This window comes from Oryx dammah, unplaced genomic scaffold (assembly GCF_014754425.2).
Source record: "Oryx dammah isolate SB20612 unplaced genomic scaffold, SCBI_Odam_1.1 HiC_scaffold_28, whole genome shotgun sequence".
Taxonomy (NCBI): Eukaryota; Metazoa; Chordata; class Mammalia; order Artiodactyla; family Bovidae; genus Oryx; species Oryx dammah.
Genome location: NW_024070212.1, coordinates 107,312,770 through 107,331,740, shown reverse-complemented (window position 1 = coordinate 107,331,740; position 18,971 = coordinate 107,312,770). Strand labels below are relative to the sequence as shown.

The following is an 18,971-nucleotide window of genomic DNA, read 5'->3' as shown; positions in this document are numbered from 1 at the left end:
CCCAAGGCCTGCGCACGGCTATTTTTATCCACCGGATGGCGGGGGGAGGGTGTCTCCTACGGACGCGAGCCCCCCCTCCACCCAACGCTGCAGAAATGGCAGGCAGTAGGGGCCCTGGAGGGTTCGGGGATCTGCCCGCGGGCTGGATTCCGGAATCCAGCTGTGCGCCAGGGGAGGGGCCGGCCTGCTCTCCAGCTCCCAGTTGGTCTCACTGCCCTTTCAGAGGGACTCATAGGAATGCAGTGACGGACACGAACTCCACGGCCCAGCTCAGGCACACTTGGTTACACTGGGAGTAATAGCGCCTTACCGTCAAGGTCAGGGTCCTGAGGCCTTGTGTGCATGTGTGTCTGTGTGATTGAAATGATGCATAAACCCAGGGCATTTGTAGAGACAGGGGCAACCTGTACCCAGGCGTTTCCGGGTAAGGAATGCACTTTAAGGAATGCGGTTGATTTGTGTGCGTGTGTCTGTGGGTGCAGCAGGCGTGTGTTTTTGCCATGTGTGAACTGAATGCAAATATGTGTGCCGAGGTGTGAGTTGGGTGGAAGGAGGTGGGCTGCCTGGTAGAGGGATCTTAACCCTAGGTCCCCCGACATGGCAAGAGCCTGGGCGTTATTAGAAGCAGAGGGAGACTGAGTCACTGAGAATGCAGCTTTCATTGGTCACGTCACCTCTTAACCGTCCCCCAGAGAGGGGATGGGGACCCTGCGTCCTACCCTACCCCCAGGGCCTTCTGGCTGGACTAGAGAAGGATGTCTCCCAGAGGGCCAGAATCCAGGCCCGATAGCACCAGGGGAGCCGTGGGGGCGGGGCCTCCATAGCACCGTGGGCAGGGGCAGTCCAAAGGTCCTGGGGCAGCTCCGAGCCCCTACGCATGTCCTGGACGCTGAGCACCTTGCAGCGCAAGTGGGCCGGTCAGTAATAGTGCATGCGGCCCAGGGTGCCCGTGCCCGTGGGGCTGGGCCCCAGCGTGCCGGTGCCCAGCAGGTCCGGCTGTCCGGTGCGCCAGATCTCTCGCAGAATCCGTTCCCGTTCCTCCAGCCGCTGTGCCCGCTCCAGCTCCTCCGCGGAAGTGAAGACGTTGACGCTCAGGGGCCCGTCGGGCTCCGCGGACAGCTCAGGGCCCGGCAGCGTGTCGTCGGGGCCCAGCCGCGTCACCGTGTCCTCCTCGTCGTCGTCGTCCTCCTCGTCCTCCTCGGCCTCCAGGGTGCTGCTGCGGGGGTCCCGGCGCGGGGCGGGGCCGCGGGGCCGCGGGCGGGGTGCACAGGAGATGCTGATGACTAGCAGGCACAGGGTGAGGAGCAGCCCAAAGCAGACGCCCAGCACGAAGTAGAGGCCAAAGCTCTCAGGGTTAGCTGGGGGTCAGAGGGCAGAAGTCATGGAGGGGGCCTGATGCGCAGGGGTCATCCCATCTTGAAAAGACTCCAGGTTCTAAGTTGGGAGGGGGCAAAGACAGCACCCCCTATTTGAAGGACCTTAGTAGCCGCCATTGGGCAGTCGGGGGAGTGAGGATAGCAGTGGATGGGAATAGGTAACTGGCTAAGCCGGGGGGGTGGGGGGGAGTGGGGGTGGGGGTTAATAGTCAGTGGCGGGGAGGAGGGGAAGGAAGGGGTGGAGGGGGGCCTGATGGGGCGGGGAGGGGTCCGTGTCCCGGGGTCTGCCCTCACCGCGGATGTGCGCGTAGGCCGCCAGGCTGTTGCTGAGCAACTCCATGTCCCTTCGAGGGGCATCCATGCTTCTCTGGGGGCGCAGCTGCCCTGTCAGCCTGCGAGGTCAGCAAGGTCAGATCCTTCGCCCTCTCTAGAGCCGACCCTGTCCCCGCTTCCTCCTCGGGGCAGCTCCGCTCCCTGGAAGGGCAGCCGCAGCCAGGTTCCACCCTGGAGAGAGTGGCTTCCTTAACTTCCTTGCAGACTTGGGCCCTGGCTGGGTGGGGGTGGGGGGTGTCCTTCCCCCGGGCGCCGACGCCCCAACAAGCTGAGGGACCGGGGAGTGAGCCGCAGGAGGCTCCGCCCCCTAGTGGGGTCCCCAAAAGAAGCCTGCTTTCGCCGTCTGCGAAGCGCGATGGAGGAGGGAGACGCGGGCGCCTTCCCACTCCCTGGGCGGGCTCCGGGAAGGAGAGCCGCCTCCCTCTTCCATCCCGCCCGCCCCGTGGGGATCCCCCGGCCCGGAGGCCGGGGCTCACTCACCGTCAACGCCCCGCTTCCCTGCTGCCCGGCCCCGGCGCGTCCGGCGGCCGCAGACACCCGGGGCCCGGCCGCTCCCGCCCCGTCCGGTCCTGGCCGCCCGCCCGCCTGTCCGCCCGGCTCGGCTCCCAGGCCGCAGCAGCGCGGGCCGGACTCGGGCTGATGGATCGGCCGGCGGAAAGTTTTCTCCGAGGAAAGAGGAGGGACGGGACGGGACGGGACGGGGCGGGGCGGGGCGGGGGAGGCGGGGAGGAAAAGGGCCGGGAGAGGAAGGGGAGAGGAGGGTGAAGTGAGGGGGGCGGCCTGAGGGGCCGTCTGCTCCCCCACAGGAAACCGCTGGGGAGGCGGGTTGCAGGGACCCGCCCCCAGGCTGCTAATAGCAATAATGAGGATGGGGTTCTGCCGAGGCAATGGGCTAAATCCTTTACAATATTTTTTTTTATTTAATCCTAACCCTGTAACGTGGGGACCATTATCCCCGCTTGAGGGCTAAGTCAGCTGAGTCATGGAGAGACTGAATAGCTTTACCCCAACGGTCAGGATTTGAACCCACAGTTCTCTGACCCCGGGCTCTTAACCCCTTCCCTAAACCTTGCTCTTCCTCCCCGGAGGCCCCCTCACTCAGGGGAGACTGCCCCTTTCCCCAGTTCAGATGCCAGACCTCTCCCAGACGCTCTGCCACAGTGTCCCGGGCTGGGGCTCTCCACCCCTCCTCTCAGAGCCCCCCGCCGCGAGTGTGTCCAGCTGGCCCAGCTCTGGTCATGCAGGGTTAATGAATGTTGGACTATGGCTTCAAGCCAGACCCAGGCCAGCCTTGCAGAGCCCAGCCCAGGGCTTCTGCTGGCCCCTGTGCCCTTCTGCCACCAGAGCACAGGGCAGAGGTGTGTTTGGCTCTGGGCTAAACCTGCTGGTGCATGTGCGTGCATTTCCACCCAGGCTCAGGGCTTGTGCCTGCAATATGTGTGATCAGCATGTGGCCAGGTCTTCTTCCTGCTCAGACTCCCAGACCCCCCCTTTCGGGCCCCCCTTCCTGTGCTGGGCCTGGGGTGAGGGGGAGGCCTTCTTGGCAGGAGCCTTAGAGAGGAGGAGGGAAGGAAGGGGGGAGAGGAAATTGCAGACATAGCTGAAGGCACAGCCTGAGGCCTTGGGGCCAGTGACCCCCCTTTCTGTCCAGGCTGGAGACCCCCGCTCCCTGTCCTGAGTCTGGGTTCAAGCAGAGGGCAGATCTGGTTGGGGAAAGAACTAGGATGACTACCGTGGGGAAGGGAAAGGGGCTTTTGGTGTTTCTGTGACTGTTTAGTCTGTTCTATGAGTGTGTGTGGTGGTATGTCTGCCCATGTTTGAATATTTGTGTCTATTTTTGTGTTGTATCTGCCTGAGCACTTTTGTGGGGTTGAGTGTGTATCAGTCCGTTCAGCCGCTGGTCAACAAACGCTATTTGGTCTGCTTAGCACTTCCTAGTAATGGGGTTCAGCAGTAAACAGCAGGGATGCAAATCTTGGCTCTCTTGGAGCTGCCACAAAGGCGGAGAGACGATACGTGGGGAAGATGGTCCTGGGTGCTGCTGAGTGCTCAGAGGGCGATGGAGTGGGGCGGTGTGGTAAGAACACCTGGGGCAGCTCTCGCACGTGACATGGGGAGAGGCTTGAATCCTGAAGAAGGGGCAGCTGAGCTGAGATCTGCAGGAGGGTGTCGGGCAGGAAAAAGGCTGAGGGCCCCCGAGGTAGGAGTGTCTGGCCTCACCTGGCTCCTGGGGAGACAGGGGAGATTGAGGGGGTGATTGTGAAGGGGCTGGCAGGCCTGTGGAGGCGCTTGGATGTTATTGCAAGTGTGATGGGAGCCCCTAGTTTCCATCAGAGAGTGTCATGGTTCCGTGACACACTTCGGAGAGGTCCCGGGGGTGAGCGGGGGGCTCCGGGTAGGAAAGGGGCTGCAGGGCAAGAATGGAAAGAGGGGAGCCGTGTGCTGGCTGGCAGCCAGCCAGGCCAGCAGTGGCTGAGGGCTTGGACCAGGGGGGCTGGTGGAGGTGAGCCAAGCTCAGACGCTGATGGGAGTGGCAGCAGGCTCTCTGCACTGCGGGAAGCAGGAATGGAGGACCACTGCTTGGACTGGGTCCGAGCACCTGAGGAAAGCTCAGGTTGGGGAGCACGATGTAGGGAATTCAAGTTCCATTTCAGGTGGTTGATTTGAGAGGTCCGTAAGTATCTGGGTGGAGCCATCAGACACACAGGCGCGGCCCGGAGGAGTCTGGTTGGCCTGGGTATGTGTTTGAGAGTCCTCAATATACAGGATGGATTGAACACCTCGGGAGTGGCTGAGGTCGCCCAGGGGACAGGAGAGGAGAGAGCTCTGGATGCTGCATTTCCGGTCTCCTGCAGGAGATGGCAGTCCGTGAGAGGGGAGGAAGATCTGGCCAGGCAAGTGTGTGATCAGCCGTGTTAAACTGGGCTGCAAGGGCAAAGGTGAGGCCAGAACCCAACCCCTGGCTGTGGGTTTCCTTGGGTTGCACTGACATGTTCAATGCCTGGTGTCCGTGGGAGTATCAGTGTGTGGCGGGTGTGTGGGTATGGCCAAACCTGAGTGTGCGTCGGTTTGTATGGCACACACCTGTGCTCCGTGTGGGTCTGTGTGCATGCCCGTCTGAGTGGGGGCTATGAGATGTTGGATATGTTTGTATTAAGCTGTTGACTCTCATCTGTGCTATCGCTACCTACAGACGAAGGTGTGTCTGTGTTTGGGTTGGCATGTGACTTGTGTGAGTGGGTCAGGTGTGACTCAGCCCTGGCAGAGCAGGTGTCCATGTTGGAACAGAGTGGGAGTTGAGAATGGTGGCTGGTCCCTCAATGAGAGGTACCCAGAGGGCTGCCAGGGGGTTGGGGGGGAGGCATGTGGCCAAGCCAGGCCAGGTGGGAGAAGGTTCAGAGAAGTTGGGGGCTGCTCCTTAAGGCCCTTGGAGAGGTGCCTGAAGCCTTTGGCCCGTGTGGTCCCCTGACACCATCCCCCTGCCCTCCTGGCCACCTGCCTGTCTGCTTTTCCGCCTGCCTCTGCCCACCTGCCAGCCTGTCTGTAGGTCTGCCCAGGCACCTGCTTTCCGGTCATGCTGGCTAGGATCTCTGCGTATCTGTCACCTGCCTGCCTGGCTTGCATCCCACTTCTGCGCCTGCTGATTTCCTCCCTGTCTGTCAGCCTATGGCTGACCTGCTGCCTGCCCACCTGCCTGCTTGATAGCTGCCTTTCTGTCCTGTCTGCCTGTGAGACTAAACATTTGTCACCTTGGGAGGCACAGAGTGTTCCTAAGATGAAGCACAGGAAAAACAGGTATTAAGGGGTGGTCATTACTTTGCCAACAAAAGTCCATCTATTCAAAGCTACGGTTTTTCCAGTAGTCATGTATGGATGTGAAAGTTGGACTATAAAGAAAGCTGAGTGCTGAAGAACTGATGCTTTTGAACTCTGGTGTTGGAGAAGACTCTTGAGAGTCCCTTGGACTGCAAGGAGATCCAACCAGTCCATCTTGAAGGAAATCAGTCCTGAATATTCATTGGAAGGACTGATGCTGAAACTGAAGCTCCAGTACTTTGGCCACCTGATGTGAAGAACTGACTCATTTGAAAAGACACTGATGCTGGGAAAGATTGAAAGTGGGAGAAGGGGACGAGAGAGGGTGAGATGGTTGGATGGCATCACTGACTCGATGGACATGAGCTGGAGCACGCTCCAGGAGTTGGTGATGGACAGGGAGGCCTGGCGTGTTGCAGCCATGCGGTGGCAAAGGGTCGGACATGACTGAGCAACTGAACTGAACTGAAGGGGTGATCAGAAGGCTGAGAGATTCAGAGCCTCTGGGAGGGCCCTTGGGAAGCCTGGCATATTCAGGGCCCAAGGCAAAGCCTGACTCTGCCCCCTTCCCCAGGGGCCCAGGTGGGGACGAGCCTGGCTACTCTGCTCCTGACACCAGGGCCTCACCCCACTGGGGCTTTAAAGTCTGCCTAGCTCTCAGGTGGCGGGAAGAAAGGGACTCACTTAAGGCCTCCTAAGACCTGTCTAGCCCTCTGAATGCCCCCTCAGCAGCCGGGACAGCTGCTGGGAAGAGGAACTGTGCAGGTCTGGGATGTGAGTCATCACAGTTAGGGATACTGAGTATCTTTTAGGTATCTGGCGCCCTGCTAAGCACTGTGCTTGTCTCAACCCTTCAGATCCTCTCACTAACCCTGTGTGGGTTGTAGTGTAACCTCTATTTTTAAAATTCATTTTTATTGGAGTATAGTTACTTTACAATGTTGTGTTAGTTTCTTACTGTGAAACTAATAGCAAAGTGAGTCAGTCATCAGTATACATATGTGACTCCCATTTTACAGATAAGGAAAGTGAGGCTCAGAGAGGTCAAGTGTCCTGTGTGCAGTCACAGGAATGGAAATTAACGGGGCCTGGATTTGAACTTCAGATCCGTGTTCCTTACCAGTCTTCCATAGGGCAGTTCTAGGCCATGGTTCTCCACATCTGTCAGACCCAAAGCTGCCTTTTCTTGATATTTTCTTTTTTATTATTTTGGCTGCATCAGGCCTTAGTTGTAGCATGTGGGATCCGTTGTTGCAGTGCAGGGGGCTTCTCTCTGGTCAAGCACGTGGGCTCAGTTGCACCACAGCATGGGGGATCTTGGTTCCCCGACCAGGAATCGAACTAGCGTCCCCTGCATTGGAAGGTGGATTCTTAACAACTGGATCACCGGGGAAGTCCCCATGATATTTTCTATTGCTTCTTTCATGCTCTGGAAATGAAATTTATGGCTAATATACCCACCTCTAATTAAAATCAATATATAATCAAATCAAAAGTAATATACAATTAAATCAAATTATATAATTAAATTAATATAGATAATATAGTTTACAGATATACATATATTTTTGTCCTGTAATATATATAAAAGAAATAAAGGGTAATGTGTATATGTGAACTGATTAATTGCCAGGAAGGTGACAGCTGAAGGTGCAGACCTGATACTGTGTCAGAGTCTGAAATGGTGGTGAGCTCTTGGTAAAGTGCTGAAAAAAAAGTACGCATTTCTTCCACTTTACACAGTAGTTGCTCTCCCAGAAAATTTAGTGTATATTATGGATACACAAGTCTCTGTGTTTATGTATAAAATGGTATTCGATTCTTGGCTCTGGTAATTATAAACACATTTTTTCACTCGTGTTGAGCAGGATGTAGAATCTGCCTGCCTTCTCGGGTTGTCTGGAGTCCCTGGCCCCAGCCCCCTAAATGCCAACAGCACCCTCTCATCCCCCACCACCCCCATCATTGTGATAACCAGCCCCCAATTCCCCACCCCAACATGGACACATGGAAAAGCCTCCTGCCTCTCATGGAGCTCAACATTTCAGTGGGGGAGACAGATATCATCGCTAACCACACATATCTTGTAGTAACAGGCTGTGATAAGCACAATGATGGGAAATAAAGCAGGGGAAGGGGTGAGGGAAGACCCAGTGGACATGGCCAGGTACAGCTCCCAGCTGGCTTCTCTCTGAAGCTGCTCTCCCCGAGGACACTGGGGACCAGGCAGTCACTAACACGGTGGGAACATCTCGGTTCCTGGCTGACCCCTCAGGAGCATAGGAGGCTTTGATCACACCTGCCTTTCTGGTAATTTCCTCCTGGCTTTGCTTTCAGGGCTCACACAAAAAATACTGGTAAAGGGGGATCTGAGAACTTTAAGTCAACGAAGCAACAGTTCTGGTGTGAGAGCTGTGGCCCTCAGTATTAGGTGCCGAGGACTCAATGAGCCAAGGAGTCCTGCTGCTCGGGTGGTGCTGAATGCAAGCCTGGCACGTAGGTGGCCAGGTGACACCTGTGCTCAGAACAGAGGCTGATTGGGCCAGGGGTGCAGGAGGGAGGCTGAGATGGAGATAAGTGCCCCGGGGGTATGGCTTGTGGAGCTGAGTGTGGCCGGGGTGGGCAGGGACTGCTGGCAGCTTCTGGCCTGGGACAGCGTGACAGATCAGGAAAAAGGAACGTTTGTGTAGCTCGGGAGTGGCTAGGAAGATGGGGGCCGCTTGGCTGCTGGGGTAGCTGTGGGAGGAGGGAAAGGTGGAGGCCTGGGGGCCTGCTCTGAAGAACCTTCAGAGAATCGGGGCCTTCCCACAGAACCCTGGAGGGGTGCCGCCGCCACTTGCTGTGTGGACATCCGCCCGGGAAGGGGCATGGACCGCTGTTCCTTTTGTGACCTGGGTCTGTGCAGGTTCCTGAACACAAGTGGGTCTGCCTATGTGCTGTGGGGGATGCTGGGGACAGGACCAGTCTGCCTCTAGCTTGAGTGCTCAATTTGCATAGTCTAAATTTAGGTGAAGGAAGGAAGGACCCCCTCCCCAAACCCCCCCGCCTCGTTGGTTTCCTATGGAGGGGAGGGTGATGTAGGAAAAAGCCTGGCCTGGCCCTTCTTACCCCAGCTGCCCTGGATGGGCACATGGGCGGTCTGTCTGGCTAGGGTTCCCCCACCCCAGCTAGGGGGGTTGGTGGTGAGAGAGGATCAATGCTCTGATGGTGGCAGCTGCTCTGGGACACATCCTTCCTGCACAGGTCGGGGCTGAGCCAAGCCAGGCAGAGTCCCCCTTGGGACTTGGCAGGAAGCTGGACCAAAGCAGGCTGGGAGAACGTTGAGTGGTTCTGGCCCCCTCCCTGCTTTGAGAGAGCAACGGCTGCTGGGGTGGAGTCGGGGGGTGGGGCATCCATCCAGGGCACCTGGCTGCAGAGCCCAGAGTGAAGGAGTCCTGCTTTGCCTGGCTGGGTGAGAGGGAAGGGGATGCGGCGAGGAGGGAAGAGACATGCAGACCACGCGGCTCCAGGTCAGGAAGTTTTATTGCTGACATGCAGGAAGAGTCCCCATGTAGTACAAAAATATGACTTTATACAAACTTTTTTGTGACTTTTTCCGTTTTTTTTCTTTACAGTAGGACTTCTCAGCGTGTGACACCCAGTGAGGGCAGACCCAGCCTCCTCTTGTTTGCTTTGCCAGAAATTAATCAGACGGATGGGCTGACCTTGGACGGGACCAGTCTGTCTGACAGGCTTTTGCGGACCCGGAGGATATTGCTTTGAAAAGGAGGAGAAGGACCACCAGGCGAGCGGGCCCGAAGGGTCTGGGTGGGCTGCCAGACAAGGGGCTCGGGTGAGGCCCTCACAGACAGACAGTCACGGGTGCTGGGAGCCCTGGGCGGGACAGCATTTCCACTCCTTTAGGAGACTTCTTTTTTGAAATAAATATAGAAAAGAGGGCATCCCACCCCCCCCCCCACCCCACCCCTGCACGAGACCTTGGCTCTCAGCGGCTGGAGGGGGGGGGGGGGGGGGCGGGGCGCGGGGGGGGGGGGCAAGTGCTGGGCTCAGGCGGGCTCCCGCGGACCCACTGAGGCAGAGGCTCGAGGCGCCCGCGTGCCAGGGTTGGGGGGGAGGAAGGGGGTTGTGGGCGGCCCTGCTACTGCTGGCAAGAGGTGGCCCCATTTTTTCCAGATGGGGAAACTGAGGCACAAGGAGGTTGGGTTTTTTTTTTTTTTTGGGACCTTGCCCAAGTCACTCACAGTGAGTCAGCTTTTGGGGAGGGCTCAGCTCACACGCCAGGGAACAAGGTCACGCAGGCCTTGGTCCCCTCCCCCACTGGGCAGGCAGGGCAGGGCCGAGGGCCCAAGGCGGCCTGGAGGGGGACACTCGGCTGCTCTGAGGGGCTGGGGGGGCGGGCAGGTCAGGGGAGGGCCTCTGCTTGGCACTGGGCAGGGCCAAGTCCAGTGCGGGAGAACAGGCAGGGGGGCATTCTGGTGAGAACAGGGTTTTCTGGCAAGACGGGCATCCACTTCAAAATCTCGGCTCAAAAGGGCAGCGGGGCTGTTCTCAAGCCAGGTGGGGCCCCCGGTCCCTACAGGTCTCCCTCGTGAGCCCTGCACCCCCCCAGGAAGGACCCTGGTGACTGGTGGTCTGCTGGGAGAGATACCGCCTCTCTTACGAGGCAGGGGCAGCGGGGGAGATGTCCCTGCTCTTCTCTGAACACAGAGGGGTGCCGGCCGTGCTCACAGCTGGCCGAGGGCACCCCTTCCCATCCGGGTCAGCGTCACCTCGGTACCACGGTGAGGGGTGGAGGAGGAAACCAGGGCTAATGCAGGTGTACAGCACCTCAGAGAAGCTGAGCTGGGAGAAAGAGAAGCCAGTCTAGGCTTCCTCATCACCGGAGACAAGGAGGGACTGGTGGGCTGGAGATGGAGGGGGCCGGCAAGAAGGGGCTTCTGAGCCCGGGGCTGAGGAAGGGGCCCACTGGGGGCTGCGGGCTCCCCTGCTGTCCAGCCAGGCTGGGGGCAGCGAGTGGCCACGGGCCAAACCACCTAGAGATGGCAGAGAAGCTGGTTTCAGTACAAAAATAAATAAATTTGATTCCGCTTAAGATGAGGTGAGAGTTTTCCAAAGCTTGGACTGAGGGGCCTGGGGTCAGAAGGGGAGGGGTGAAAACAGACTGTGAGGGGCCTGGGAGGGCAGTGGGGAGTGGGTGTTCTTGTGGGGAGCCAGCAACGAGCTGCACTTTCAGCTTATGTGGACTACTGGGGGGCAGCTGCCCCCTGGGGGTCAGGGGTGGGGTGGGGGTTGGTGTCGGGCGGGCTCCCTCCTCCTCCTCACTCAGTCCAGAGACAGCATGGTTAAAGAGACAGAGGTAGATTAAAACGTTATGATTAAAAGCAGATTAGTTATCTAGGCTTCTCAGATTAAAAAAAACCAAACAATCAAGCAATCATTCCAAAAGGTAGCTTCGTGGTACCTCTGCTGACCCCACATGTGACCTGGGCTGTCCCTGCCCCATCCCCGGCGCAGCCCAGGAGAGAGTTCAGCACTGTGCCGGGGCGGCGGGGCCGGGGTGAGGTGGTGGGTGGGCGCCGGTGCCCCTGCCCGAGGCTGCTATTTCCGCAGGTAGCGCTGGGCCAGGATGGCCGCGTCCAGGGGGTTCACGGGCTGCGCGTCGTGGCCCAGCCGGCGCACGGGCGGCACGCCCGCCCCTGACTGCCGCTTGGGCACCCAGCTGCGGGCCTCGTGCACGGAGCTCTTCTCCTCGGCCAGCAGCAGCTGCTGCCGCATGTAGTTCTCAAACTCATACTGGGAGCACTCCTCGGCCACCTTTGCCTTCACAGCGGAGACAGGAGGGCCGCGCGACAGACGAGCGTGCAAGAGAGCAGAGCAGGGGCTGCGTCAGCTGACCTGCCTCAAGAGGCTCCCTCCCCAGGCACCACCCCCCTGGGCCCGGTCTAGTAGTAGCCGAGAACAGGGGCGTCCCTGAAGCTCCCCAGCCAACCTGGACCTCGCCGTGCTGGCCCCTCAGACCTGTGACCTCCCCTAACCCGCTGACCGTGGGAGAGGTCATGTTCCCTCAGAAGACTTGGTGCCCACCCTGTGCAGTAGGGCAGTATGCTCCCCTCCGCGAGGTCCCCCAGGAACCAGTGCAGGTCAAGTGTTAAGAGAGTGGCCTGGGGCGGGGGCGCTCAGTGCATGGGCAACCGTTTCCCTGTCCTGCCCCAGGCTGAGGTCCCTGGAGAAGGCCACGCATAGTCACAAACTGAAGTGGAAGGTCCCAGTGCTGGAGTAGGGGTGGAGAGCAGGGCTGTGGAATCAGGCTGTGGGTGATTCTGAGCCGTGTGGCTTTGGGGAGGTTACTTTCCCTCTCTGAATCTGTTTCTTTTTTAGTGAAATAAGAACACAGGCTGCACAGGCCTGCGGTGAGGACTGAATGAGATGTACTGGGGTCCCTCACTGCTTGCTAGAGGTGATTATTTTTAGCTGCTAAACAGCCCTAGGAGCCGGGGGCAGGGTTCTGAAATTCTTCGAAGACAGGGGGCCTCTGCTGTGGTCCTGGGCTGGCTCCACCTGGTCCCCTCGGTCCAGTGCTTGCTGTGGGGGACTCAGGGTGGCCCAGAGAGGGAGGGTCCTTACAGCTTCCTTCCCAAGGACTCAGCAAGCCCTGCCCTCCAGGGGGCACCCTAAGATCACCCGCTGGCTGCTGCTAGGCACCCTGGGCCCGGCCCCTGCCCCCGGCTCAGCACTTTCTCCAGTGCAAGGGACGGGAGGAGAGAAAATGGGGAGAAAATGAATCATCTGAAAAACGAAAAGCAGGAAGGGCGAGAGAGAACCTTGTGAGTCAGAGGGGCAGACAAGTGCGGCCATATAGACGGCCAGCGTGTGGCAGAGCCAGGGCCTGTGCAGGAAGAGGAAGCTGAGGGAGGGCCAGGCTGGGCCACTGTGAGGCCACCCTGCCCCGGGGCCTCCACCTCGGCTGCCCCACTGCCCCTCTCTCAGGCCACAGAACTGCCAACTGAGCCAGACACGAGGCAGGCCCCGGGCGGCTCAGGCCGAGGAACTTGAGGCTCCCGTTCCAGCTCCACGGGCTGGGGAGAGGCCAAGGAGGCCCGGCGCCCTGCCAGGAGCTGCCACCTCTGCCCTGCCCAGCCTGCCCTGCCTGGAGGGCTGGTGCCTCAGGACTCGGCCAAACAGCCTGGCTGCCGTCCCCAACTCACCTCCTGGGAGCTGTCTGCGTTGCTCATTTGGTCGTCGATGTCAGGAACCACCTGCAGAGGCCCGCTCAGAGAAGACAGGGACTGCCTGCAAGGAAGGCAGATGAGCGAGGCTGGCTCCAGGCAGCCCGGCCCTTCTCCCCATGGCCTGGCTGCAGGAGCCCAGCAGGGCCAGTCCCCACTGCTCTGAGACTTGGCTGGAGTCAGCAGACCTGGGCTGAGCACCCAGAGCCCCTTCCTGACACCACTGCCTCTGCTGCTCCGAGCCTCAGCTTTCTCGCCCAGTAAGTGAGGGCAACTTCTATCTTGCAGGCTGTGGTGAGAACTCAGGGAGATAAGGCCCATCCTAGAGCTGGCATTGACTGGCATGTGGGAGATGCTCAACCCTGAGTTCTGCCTGCGTCCTCCAACCCTGCCCATCAGGACCATCTGGAGACCTGACTCTGCCTGGTGGACAGACAGGCCCAACCTCAGGCAACCTCTCTGGGGAGGCAGGGCAGTGCCCACGGGTGGGCAGGACTCAGCTCTGGCCTGGCCGACGTACCACGACGCGATGATGGAACTGAGGGCCTCCAGGACGTCGGCGGCGGCCAGGCGCTGCTGAGGGTCGAGGACGAGCAGTTTCCGGATGAGACACACTGTGTTCTCAGAAACCCGTCCGTCCCTGATGCAGGAGAGAGGGGCAGCGGGCACTCAGGCGGGGTGTGCTGGTGCCAGGTCTCAGCCCAGGACCCCAAGCCTCCCCGTGCTGTTTCTGCCCCTCGAGCCTGATGGGCCAGCGCCCAGGGAGGGGGAACTCACTCGGGGATGGTGTACTCCGCGGCCTTGATCTTGCGGAAGAGCTCCTGTGGGATGCTGTCGTAGAAGGGGAACTGGCCGTAGAGCATGGTGAACAGCACCACGCCCAGGGCCCACATGTCGCTGGGCTTGCCCCGGTACGGCCGGCCTGCAGGGTGCACAGACACACGCGTGCTCAGCCCACGGCTGGGGAAGAACGGCCCTGCACACCCTTCCCTGGCACTCCTGGGAGTCCTACCCAGGGGACCCCCCTCCACCCGGGCACCCTCACTTCCAGTCACCCTCCTGTGCTTCCTCCTAGAGCAAGCATACTGGCCCTGCCCCTCAGCTTCAGCAGGGCGCCTTCCTCCTTTACTCCTCAGGCTGGTTCCTGCTCGTGCTCTGGAGACCCAGCTTCACAGGGGGATGCCCCGCCTCGCATGCTCCACGAGGAGAAGGGGTCTCACCTGGCATTGTGCAGCCCACCCCTGGGGCAGGCCTCATGCCACCTCACCAGAGCACCAGCTCTGCCCTGCTCTGCCTGGGTTCCCGGGCGCTGGTCCAGCCCCGTCAACAGATGAGCTCTCCCAGGAGCTCTAACCATCAGGCAATTTCTCCCTGAGTGCTGACTTTTGAGGGAACACTGAACTTCGAGCTTTTGTTTTGATAATGACAATGCCGGCTGTGGTTCATTGAGCCACACACTAGGTTAAGGGCTTAGTTAATCCCATTGGGACCTAAGGAAGTAGGGGCTATTATCATCCTGATTCCAGAGATGAGAAAATAGAGGCCCAGAGAGGTCAGTTACCATTCCCAAGGTCACACAGGTATTAACCAGACCATGAACTGTGGGGGCAAGGCCATGTCCGTCTGTCATGCCTGGTGCCGAGGTCTGTGCTTAGCACACAGAATCAGTGAAAGGCAGACTTGAGATCAGAACCCACTTGAGTCACCTCACTTCGTCCTCTTAACAATGGGGGGAGGCAGGACTGCTTTCAGCTTTTAACCCAGCGGGAGACTGAAGCTCAGAGAGGGGGCTGAGGGCCAAGGCGCACAGCTGCGTAATTAACACCGCCAGTCTCAGAGCCTGGTCTCCGGTCTTCCGGTCCAGGTCTCTTTCTGAGGCAGGGGGGTTCCTTTGTTTCATTCTCCAAGACTGGTATCTGCCTGGAGGAGCCAGAGAGGCCTCGGGCAGCAGGTGGGAGTGACTGCATATGGAGACCACCCCGGGCTGGCTGCTGAGGAGACTCCACCAGAGGCAGCCTGTCCCCCAACCCACAGACCCCACCTCATAGCTCTGGGCCGAGGAAGGGGCCTGGGGCTTCCTCCTGGCTCTGCACCTTCAGGGAGGCCTTCCGGATGCCTCAGGGTGTATCCAGGCTGGGCTGTGGGGCAGGGGTGCTCAGGGAGCTGGGATACACCCCCGGCACCCAGATCCTTCTCGCAGAGGCCACTGTGACTCCAAGCCCGATCTCCAGGCCTGGGAGGTGGCACCACTGCCCTCTGCAGTGTCCTGTGAGAGGCCTGGGAGGCCTCCAAGGAGACGGCAGATGGTTGTGGCAAGTGAGGGTAGCCTGTTCCCTGGGAAGACAGGTGACAACTGTTACTGTGAGGAGGGAGGCACGTGTGAGTGCTGGGGACAACAGGCCCCAGAGACAACCCTGGAACCTTCACGATGGAGGGATGGCAGCGGGGGTGAGCCCTTGGAGCGATCAGGACAGAGCAACCTCAGTTTGGCAAAGGACCAGCAAGAAAGGAAAGAAAGCCTATGGTGAAACAGGAGTGCAGGTATGGGCAGAAGGCAGCCCTGGCCTCGGGGGACGCCTCAGTTTTCTGGTGAACTATTAGCTGTGACTGTAAACAAGAGGTCTGGTCTCTCCGAGCCTCAATTTTCTCATCTGTAAAAATTCTACCTCATGGGGTAGCTGTGTGGTTTTAAACAGAGGATGCCTGTCACATGGCTCAGTGCAGCATCCGGCACCAACGGTACGATCAGAAAGTGGTAGCTAACCTAAGTGACTTGTTCTGGGTACCACTACCTGTCTCAGCTATGGAGGCAGGGTGTCTGTCTGTTCACTGCTGTATCCGAAGTGTCTAGAACAAAGCCTTCTTCATGGCAAGCCCTCAGTAAATACCAGCAGAATAAATGGGTGAACAAACAGACAGAGGGAGTGGTATCTTTGAGATGCAAGTCTCATCACAGTAACCTCCGTGAAGACCTGTTCAAAGGCATCCTTTGGGACTTGAAATCAAGCATGATGTTTCTCAACAGGGCCTCTGCCGGGCCTGGCGTGGTGTGGCCCCCACGCGTCTCCCCTTGAACTTTCTGAGTGGAGCCTCGGGGGCCTCGGGGGGCTCTTCCCATGTGTGGTGCTGCCCTCTGCCCAGTGGGTTCCTATTACCCTCAAGATACAGCTCAAGGCCTTCGAGTGCCTGTTCCTCACACTCACGGAAGTCACGTTTCTGTCCTTCCGAGCACTAATCTCAGAGAGTAATTAGCATGCTGACTGCCGTCTTCCTCCATGAGACCCCACGTTTTGGGCCTGGACGGGCAGTACTGGTCTGGGCTGCCACTGGAGCCCTGGCACCTTGCCTGGGGCACAGATACAGTCTGCTGCCTGAGTCAATGGCTGCAGAGCCTGGCTGGGTGAGGCCCCGGGGGCTGCTGCTGGCTCCCCGCACATACCGCTGAGCACGTCTGGACTGATGTAGGCAGGGCTCCCCCGCTGGTCCTTCAAGAGGTCCCCCTCGCTCACGAGATGCTTCCCGAGGCAGAAGTTGGTGATGGTTATCCGATGCGTCCTAGGTGGGCAGGAGGCAGAGTGAACAAACCTCGGTGTCTGTACCCCCGGCTGCCCCCACTTCTAGTCCCGGGGCAGAGGAACCACACCTGCATCCTCTTCTCTTCCCCTGGCCCGCCTCATCTTCCCCGGGGCTGTGTGGGGAGTGCCATCGGGGGTGCAGACACAGGCCAGTCACCGGGGCTGATACCTGGTGAACTGTCCCTGCAGGGACCCGAGTCACTCTGCCCAGGGAAGCTTCAGAGTGCTCCCCTGAACCTGCGCCCTTCCTGAGTCCTAGGGCTACAGCTTAGGGCCTGGAACAACCATGGAGATTTCTTCAAAGAAGCTCACATAGTATCTAGGTTGGGAGGGACTGGAGGTGTAGTTCAGCTCCCTCACTCACCCATGAGGACTCCGGCAGAGTCCTGGAGGCCTCCCTGAGGACCACCTTATCCCCCGGGGGCTGATTCCTTCGGTCATCACTCTTAGGACTAAGTACTATCACATTATCACTGACGGTGCTAAACACTAGTGCCTACTGAGAGCAGACCCTTATCTGGGCTTATGTGCCCAACAGGGGCTGTTTGCATTCACGCCTCACAACAGCCTACGATGGAGACTTTCTCACTGCCCACTGCACAGAGGATGCAGGACACCCAGAGAAGGGGAGGGACTTGTCCAGGGTCACACAGCTAGTGAGCAGAGGAGCAGGATCCAACCCAGGTCTGTCTGACCCCCCCGAGTCTGCACCCTGAGTGACACTGGTCAGGTGCCCAAAGGGTCCCTGGATGGTGCCCAGCCCCGGACTTCCCCTTCCGATCCATCCAAGCTAACTCACCCTTTGTCTGGTACCAGAGACTCTGCACTGACTAGAAAACCAAAGACCCCCATCTGAGAGTCGTGGTGAGAGGAGCTTTGGGCTCCTATCCTTTCTAGGGAGTCACAACGAGAACAAAAGTCGCCGGCCCAGAGGGGACGCAGTCTGCCACCCCTGGGGATGTGGGGTGGGGGTGCGGGGAGGCAGGGGCCTCTCCACCCACAGGTGAGCGAGGCCACGTGCTGGCTCCTGCGTCAGCAGGCTGAGCAGGGACGCCTGGGAGGACGGTAGGAAGGGAAGCTTCACCGGGGGCTTGTGCGTGAGGCTCCCAGAGCCCTCCAGCTTTCTCGGGGAGTTCTGCTGGCAAGGGCTTCGTGCAAAAACAAAGGCCGCTCTGTCCCCGGCGTTCCAAATGGAAACGCTGACTCTCGCTCTCCATACCGGCCTGCCCTGGCACATGCCACAGAAACCAGCCTGGTGGCCCCCAGGGCGGCAAGAGCCCGAGACGGGGGTTGGTGAAGGGTCTCGGGCGCAGGTCAAGTCAAGAAGTGGAACTGCTCCCGCTTGGACCCACCCTCGTCACTGTCCTGAATACGGGACTGCCAAGGCTTCTTGTCCACGAGGGCCCCACAGAGCACAGACACTGCCTTTTCTCCATGGTCAGAGCTGGCCACGGCAGCTGGAGGCCCAAGACACTGGGAGGAGGACAACTTGGGGGATAGTCTGGTCGGCTTGGGAGTCAGATCCCTGGGTTCCAGTCTTGGGCATGTTATTTAATTTCTTGCTAAACCTCAAATTTTCTCATCTGTAAAATGGAAAATATCAGCACCTAGCTCCCAGGGCTGTGTTGGGATTTAACAAGATCCCAGGGAAAGCGCTGGATCCAGGGCCTGACGACTAGTGACTGATGACCAGGGCCAGCTGCGAGTACATTTCATCCTCAGACGGGGGGCACGGCTGGCGCGGGCTACCCTTGGAGACCCCCGGGGAAGACTGTGAGGAGGCGGTGGGTGAGAGGAGGCACAGTGCGACGACAGGCCCTGGGGCACACCTGCCTGCCTTGGCCTTCTGCTCTGCTCTGTGGGCAGCCTTCCGAGCGCTGGGCTCGAGGAAAGTTCGGCCGAGCATCTGCGGGGCGGGCCGGCAGGGCTGAGCTGGAGCCTCTCCCACAGGAAGCCGCACAGTTTGCTCCAGCCCTCCCCCGACGCCTGGCCCTGCTCTCTGCTCTGCCACCATCACTTTTGTCGGCGAAGCACTGATCCCGGGGAGCCCGGACCCCCCAGGCTGGTCCTGGCAGGAGGGTCGAGGGTGGCAGGGGTGCAGGGAGGGGACTCGGCGTCAGCAGGGCCTACTCAGTGAGTCACCCTTCAGCTATGGACCTTTGGGCTACCACAGTGTGTCTCATTTTCTAGGAAAGTGGGTGTGCAAATGCATCCACGCGGAAAGGAGGATGGAGAAAGAGCGCATGGTGAACCTCACGTAACCCCAGAGGGGACTGTAACCCTTGCCCTTCATCCGTAGCCGGGGAGCTTGCTGTCGCAGTTGCCCTGCAAACCCTTCTCCTGTTTCCTCCCCTGGGAGTGCTCCGATGTGCTGCGTGCTTCCAGCTTGTCTGCTGCCTCTCCAGCTGGAGTTAGGGCCTGGCCTGATGGGCAGAAGGGGCTGGACCTCTTCCAGGCCCACCCCTGACTCTCGAGGATGAGAGCAAGGCCCCAAGCAGGGATGGGTGTGCCCGCTGACACTTGGGAGTAGGAGCTGGGCGGTCGGCACAGGTCTCCGCAGCACCTCCCATGCCTTCCTGGCACCCATGACTCAAGTAAGAGCCGGCCAGAATCTGTCTGCCCAAGACGCAGCAAAGGGATTATCG

The 18,971-nt window shown here is 59.4% G+C and overlaps 2 protein-coding genes across 4 annotated transcripts in view; both read right to left on the bottom strand.

Moving 5' to 3' along the window:
- Positions 1-640: 640 nt before the first annotated feature.
- Positions 641-2,378, bottom strand: EVA1B (eva-1 homolog B). The gene is made up of 3 exons (XM_040231694.1): positions 2,190-2,378; positions 1,671-1,768; positions 641-1,358 (listed from the first exon to the last, which is right to left on the bottom strand). The coding sequence occupies exons 2-3, from the start codon at positions 1,735-1,737 to the stop codon at positions 919-921; spliced, it is 507 nt and encodes a 168-aa protein (XP_040087628.1). The 5' UTR covers positions 1,738-1,768; positions 2,190-2,378; the 3' UTR covers positions 641-918.
- Positions 2,379-9,029: 6,651 nt separating this feature from the next.
- The window catches only part of STK40 (serine/threonine kinase 40), a 37,857-nt gene continuing 27,915 nt past the window's right edge, over positions 9,030-18,971 (bottom strand). For all 3 annotated transcript variants that reach the window (XM_040231660.1, XM_040231659.1, XM_040231661.1), the window contains exons 7-11: positions 16,191-16,306; positions 13,529-13,673; positions 13,272-13,391; positions 12,731-12,815; positions 9,030-11,345 (exon numbers count right to left, since the gene is read on the bottom strand). In XM_040231660.1, coding sequence (XP_040087594.1) covers positions 11,124-11,345; positions 12,731-12,815; positions 13,272-13,391; positions 13,529-13,673; positions 16,191-16,306 — 688 coding nt within the window. In that variant the 3' untranslated portion in view covers positions 9,030-11,123. The remainder of the gene's footprint in view (positions 11,346-12,730; positions 12,816-13,271; positions 13,392-13,528; positions 13,674-16,190; positions 16,307-18,971) is intronic.

Excerpts from the sequence above, each read along its gene's own strand:
- EVA1B (XM_040231694.1), bottom strand. The coding sequence starts at position 1,737 with ATGGATGCCCCTCGAAGGGACATGGAGTTGCTCAGCAACAGCCTGGCG. Across the intron at positions 1,359-1,670 it reads GGCCTACGCGCACATCCGCG|CTAACCCTGAGAGCTTTGGC; the intron begins GTGAGGGCAGAC and ends TCTGACCCCCAG.